The sequence below is a fragment of the Lactuca saligna genome, chromosome 5, assembly GCF_052625555.1.
Source record: "Lactuca saligna cultivar CGN05327 chromosome 5, ASM5262555v1, whole genome shotgun sequence".
Lineage (NCBI taxonomy): Eukaryota > Viridiplantae > Streptophyta > Magnoliopsida > Asterales > Asteraceae > Lactuca > Lactuca saligna.
Window position 1 is genome coordinate 244,105,475 of NC_136421.1, and position 6,673 is coordinate 244,112,147.

The 6,673-nt window shown below is 32.2% G+C and overlaps 1 protein-coding gene across 2 annotated transcripts; it reads left to right on the forward strand.

The window, feature by feature from the left end:
• The first annotated feature begins 1,746 nt into the window (after positions 1–1,746).
• LOC145047184 (E3 ubiquitin-protein ligase DA2-like) lies at positions 1,747–4,155 on the forward strand. Of its 2 annotated transcripts, none has more exons than XM_078995417.1 (8): positions 1,747–2,098; positions 2,195–2,523; positions 2,653–2,704; positions 2,795–2,840; positions 2,929–3,010; positions 3,087–3,268; positions 3,354–3,414; positions 3,675–4,155. In XM_078995417.1, the coding sequence occupies exons 2-8, from the start codon at positions 2,332–2,334 to the stop codon at positions 3,933–3,935; spliced, it is 876 nt and encodes a 291-aa protein (XP_078851543.1). In that variant the 5' UTR covers positions 1,747–2,098; positions 2,195–2,331; the 3' UTR covers positions 3,936–4,155. The 2 variants fall into 2 exon arrangements, with proteins under 2 accessions (XP_078851543.1, XP_078851544.1); XM_078995418.1 differs by having other exon boundaries at positions 1,747–2,049.
• Positions 4,156–6,673: the final 2,518 nt, after the last annotated feature.

Below are 6,673 nucleotides of genomic sequence, written 5' to 3' on the forward strand. Positions count from 1 at the left end.
ATCCTGATGGACTCGCCGAGTCGGTGCCACGTGTCATCACCTGATGGCTTTTCTTGGGGAGAAAGCCTTGGCCCATATTCAGCCGCGTCACCCTTTTGCAGCAGCACCCTGCCGACTTCTAAACCCCGTAACTTTCGCATACAAGCTTCGTTTTCGACGTTCTTTTTTCCACGCGTAGGTAAAAAATAGATCTACAACTTTCGTTTAGACTCTGTTGGATAATTCGCAACCAATCTAAAATTTAACAGTAGGAGGATATTAGATTGTATTTTTACCGTTGAGTTCCTATTAATGATATCTTCAACTCTCATTATGCTTGCATAAGTCAAAAACCGCTCGAACTAAAATTCGAGTTTCGGGTCGTGCAGTACTATGTCAAATCTTAGAAAATCATAACTTCCACATACGAAGTCAGATTTGGGCGTTCTTTTTTTGTATGTTCTCGGTTTAACGTATACTACAACTTTTGTTTAGATCACTAAGGCTAAAAAGTCATCTATCTTAAATTCACTATTTACGTCTCCCAGTATCGTACCGGTTTTGCCGAAAAACTTCGACGGGTCATAACTTCTTCGTTATAACTCGGATTTCGACGTTCTTTATATGTACGGAACCCTTGAGACATATTCTAAAACTTGGTTAAGATTATTTATTCTAAATAATCTTTTGTCGAAAAGTCATTTTCGACCCTTATTATCTCTAAATTGACTAACTTGAATCTACGGCCGTTATATATATATATATATATATATATATATATATATATATATATATATATATATATATATATATATATATATATATATATATATATTCTTAAATCTCAATCTAAGCTTTTAGATTTGAAATGAAGTATAAATTCCTCTCCTTTAATTATAGCAAAACAACATTTTCAAACCCTGCAACTTTACGAATTGAAACTTTTATTTTCTATAATTAATATTGATAACTCGCAACATTTACCATAATAATTATGCTCCCACTACTATAATAATTATTAACTTTATTAGTATAACATTTATGCTCCTACTAGCTTTGACATGTACTCAGAAATCAGTTGGACTTCTAGAAATCAATATGTATTGACGTTTATTACCAAAGTTCAGATTTCTGATACAAGATGCTTCGATAAGACTTTATCTAGGCTTCTCAAACTCATACACCTTTCCTTAGATAGTTCACATGTGTGTTTAAAATTTTTTAGAACTTACAACAATAACTGACCCATCATCACCACCACCATTACTCCACCACTACTATTGTCATCGCTATGACCACCACCAACCGGATCGACATCGCTACCATCGCCACCATTAACCCACCCCTACCCTACCCCCCACCACTACTATCATATCACCACCACCACCACCACTGTTAACGCTGTCGTCCCCACCATACCCCACCCATTCACCACTACCACCGTTGCCACCCCACCTATCCCTACCCCCACTTTGTCACCAACACCGTTTTTTGAAAATGAAAAAAGCTAAAAAAAAAAAAAAAAAAAACAACAGATCTAAATATATTTTTATTTTATAAAATAGAAAATAAATAAATGACTAAATTTTAACTTAATGTGTTTTAAATGACATTTTTTTTTTCTAAAAACTAAAAATAAAAAACAAAAACTGTTTTTTCATAAATAAACGCAATCTAATTATATTGAATATCCAATTTTATGATATATTAAAAAACTGACTATATATTAAACAATCTATTTGGACAAAAGATTGTTTTGTATCAATCACCTAACAGGAACGGATTATATATACTAGTTTGTATGAGATCTTAAGAGTATTATTCCATTTTCCATTATATCATCAATCTAGAAATATTAACCAGAACAGACATACTTACAAACACTCCTGGCATCTCTCTTTCTCACGTAAATCATCAGAGAAACTTCTGATCGTGTTCCCTATTTGTCTATCTTTCATTCTTTTTGTCAATCTCTCGTAGCCTTTCCTTTGTACTCTACCTGCACCCATAGTTTTGATTTCAGTCACAATCTCACAACCATCGTTTTATCAGAGCTTGAACAAATTCAAGGTCTCGTTTTTTCACATGGGTTCTTTGTAAATAGCATTCCCAGATCGAAGTAATCTAAAATTTGATTTTATCCGAAGTTAAATTGTTCGTTGACTTTCATGGGTATAACAGGATTGCTTTTCTTTTGCGCTTTTCTTGATTGCAGGATGTTAATGCCATCGATTTACTTCTTTCAAAAAGGTGTTTTCTTGTTTCTTGACATTCCGTCGTATCAGGCGGAGATTAAAATTAGGGTTTTGTAAGATATCTAAGCGAATAATTGTAGTCGCTGATTGATCTTCGATGGGGAATAAGCTTGTTAGAAAGAGGCATCCAGTGGACGAGAAGTACACAAGGCCTCAAGGGTTGTATCAACACAAGGATGTAGATCACAAAAAGCTTCGTAAACTCATACTTGATTCTAAACTTGCTCCTTGTTATCCTGGTGACGATGACTGTAACTGCGATCTTGAAGAATGCCCAATTTGCTTCTTGGTCTGTATTACTGTTTCTATTCAAATTGCTTTACAATTACCGAATCTTGTTTACATCACCTAATTAATTTTTCTATTAGCATGTTATGTTGTCATCCAATTGTGGTTTAATTTTGTATTTCAATTTCAGTATTATCCAAGTCTAAATCGTTCAAGATGTTGCATGAAAGGCATTTGTACAGGTAAAGAGGCATCCATATACTTATGTCGTTTAAGTTTTTCTGCTTACAAACAATCTGATTATGTTCTAATGTTCATTTCTTTTGCTTCAGAGTGTTTTCTACAGATGAAGATGCCTAATTCAACACGCCCCACACAGTATCCTTTCGGCTTTTTAAACCAAGATTATACCCTGTCACATATTTTATGCTCCAAGTTTTTGATTTTGATCCTTAACAATCTTAAGGTGTCCCTTTTGTAAAACGTTTAACTATGCAGTGGAGTACAGAGGGGTAAAGACTAAAGAAGAAAAGGGACTAGAGCAAATTGTAAGCACTAATTTATGATTTTTTTTTTTTTTTTAAATTTTCCATGAGGTCAATTCTGGTATTTGATTATGTTCAGGAAGAGCAACGGGTGATAGATGCAAAAATAAGAATGAGAAGACGAGAAATTCAAGATGAAGAAGAAAGGATGCATAGAAGGCAAGATATGAGCTCTTCAAGCAGAATAATTGAAGGCGATGATGAAATCGTTTCTATTGGTGATTCTGGAATTACGAATCCTTCAGGATCTATGCATAACAGGTATGATTTTATATGTTTATTTTTAATTTTGATTTTTTTTTTATTATTTTTATTCGCAAAGCTTTAATTGTAGTTGTGAATGCAGAAACGATGAATTTGATCTTGACAATATAATGCTTATGGAAGCCATATGGCTTTCATTTCAGGTACGACTACTGAGTTAATATTGATTAATGCTAAATACAATAAATATCAACCCACTTTCATTTATTTTTTATTAATTAAAATAGTATTCGAATTTTATATATTTCCGTTACAACATTTTAATTTCCAATTTTTTTTTTTTAGTATTGACCGATAGTCCTTTCAAAAAATCTACGTATTGTACTTTCTTATTAGGAAAGTGTACTTTAAAAAATCTACCCAATTATAACAGTAAAAAATCTGTAATTTTGATGGTGATTAGGAGGACGGCAAGCGGCACGGTAATTATGGTGATGCTGCTCAGTTAGCAAGATACGCGGCGGAGCTTCGTGTTTCTGCCGCCGTGGCCCCACCAGTGGGAGCAACCGCAACCGCATCCGCATCACCTTATGGTGGTCTAGCATGTACAGTAGCAAGGGGAGAAGGATCGGAGATTGGTGCATATGGTTTACAAGATGAGAGTTTTGAAGAACAGATGATGTTAGCTATGGCTGTTTCGTTGTCTGAAGCTCGTGGGAGATGATTTCAGTGAATGTAAAGCGGTTGTTTGTTATTGATATTAAAAGGGTAGATGGACGATATTGCCCTTGTTGGGTTGATCGATTTGTTGTATATATAAACCATTTTAACAGCATTTATTTATTGTGTTTTAAAATATGTACTTTATGTAGTGGAAAAAAGAGTTGATTGTTAAGTGAAAATGAATGATGAGGAAACTAAAAAGCATGGTTATTGTCTTCGTACTTTTTTTTGTAAATGGTTAGTTGTAGGATTATAATGAGCTTTGTATTTTTATTTTTTATTTATTTATTTATTTTTATGAATATAGATAAGAATTTGTATATCTAACTAGGATTTTACACATCACGCGTTGCGACGGCAGTAATGTATTTGAGAAGTAGAAAGTAAGTTGTTACATGTGAAACATGAATTTAGAAATACTTAATCCGACAAACCATAATAGTTTGAGGTCAAAACCATGCCAAACAAAGATAATAAAACCGTATTATGTATGACTTGCATAAGTAAATAATATATTTTAAATTAACGAATGGAAGTTCAAATAATTAAAATGTATCTTATGTGATTCGACTTACACGTATAAAAATAAGCATGAAAATATAAAGAAAAAATACGTTTAAATGTAGATGAACTCGAATTTATATCCCGACAGCCACATTAACTTTTTAAAAATAAACGAACTAAAGTTCTAAACTTACGCCGGAACAATTTACGATGAAACATGGACCACCTCTAATTTATACCGACACATATGAAATGTTAGAAAAATCAAATGGGTAATAACTGTAGGAAAATCAGATTATACATATTATGGGAGATAAAACAAAAGTTTAGAAAATTGAAAGGGTGAAATTGATATTTTCTAAAGTTTAGATACAGGGATGAATATGATATTTTAAAATGTGAAGGGTTAGAAAATGTTATTTACTAAAGTTTGAGGATAATAGCAATAGAAACTTAATAGGAGGATTTAAATTGCCAAAAACTAAAAATAATTAAAGAGTGAAAATGAAAAATAAGAAAAGTTGAAAGGAGTAAAAACCAAAGAAAAAGTTGAAGGGAGTTGTATTTAGAATAGGTATAATTATTTACGAGGGTTTCACAAAGCCCAACAGGCCCAGTTGATGATAAATGCATGTTGATCCGTTTGATTATGCATATGTTTTACTTTTGAATTTAGCCAAGTAAAATGGCGATGCTATGATTTGTTTATATTATAAAAGACCTTCTGAAATGCTGAAATGGTATATGTAGAAAAAGTAATTTTTTTATTGTAATTGTATTAATATGATAACTGCTTATCAAAAGACACTATTATTACATATTATGCGTGTATCCTTTTTATGCTTATAGCAAATAAATAAATAATAAATAAATAATAGGGTTTAGGTCATTTTGATCACTTAACTTTTGGTTTTGTGTTCATTTGGTCACTTAACTCTTTTTAAATTTTAAAAAATCATCGAACTTTTGACTTTGTGCTCATTTAGTCATTTAATTTTTGTTTTGTCACATTTAGTCACCTAACTTTTAAAATTGTGTTCATTTAGTCACTAAACTTTTATTTTTTTTTAAAAGTTTAGTGATTAAATGAGCACAACTTTAAAAGTTCGGTGACTAAATGAGTACAAATCTAAAAGTTAAGGACTAAATATCACCAAACCAAAAGTTAAGTGACTAAATGATCATAAAATCAAAAGTTTGATGACCTTTTAAAATTTAAAAATAGTTAAGTGATCAAATGAGTACAAAACCAAAAGTTAAGTGACCAAAAATGACCTAAAACCTAAATAATACTAGTTTTTATTTATTTATTAATTTATTATTATTATTGAGGTTTTAAGCTATTATGCTTAAATGTTTATTTTTAAATAACCAACGTTCTTATGAAATAACAAAACAGAAAAATAAATAAAATTTATACATAATAACTAAACAAGTAACTTTTAATGATCAAAATTATTCTTTATTACATAAGAGACAACCAAGGGAAACATATGTTGGTACTTGAAAAATCTTGATACGATAGTTATAATCTTCTGGCGGTTATTAACTTTTTGGTTATGGCAGTTATTTGGAAAGCACTATAAGGTTAATTGTTGATCTTGCAGAATTGATTCCCTCTCGTTCCATATCAGAAAAGTAGTTATCTATATGCCGTAACAAAAAGATTCTCAGTTAGGATTCTTTTTATAAGAGAATAAATGTGATTAAGATAAAAGGGTCAATGAAAAGCTACAAGGGAATCTAAGAATTTTGATGTAACGCCCTGTTTCGAATCGTTTTCTATGTGGGGATGGTGACACGAAGACCGAGTATCATCAAGCATAGGACCTTTTAGGAAAAGAGATTTAGACCCATTTGGGTGTGGGTAATGTAATTTTGATGATCCAGGAGTTCGGTCTCTGTTTTGGCATCAAGGGGCATTTCGGTAAAATGTCAGTTCGGGCTTTTATGAATTTTGGATTTTTGTTCAAAAAGGTTTAAGGAAGGGATGAGCTGATAGAAGTGAAGAACTTTCTGTGGATATAAAGAACGTCAAAATCGAAGTTAAAACGAAGAGGTTATGCTCGTTTGAAGTTTGGTCGGTTTTGGGTTATGCTGAGTACGCTAGGCATAGAGAGGGGAGTATGATGGACATATTGAGGCACCTTGAGTACGCTGAGCATACGCAGTCAGTGCCCAAACCCCATTTTCGTGGTTTGAGCCATATTTAAGCTCCTTAACTCCCCCAAACCC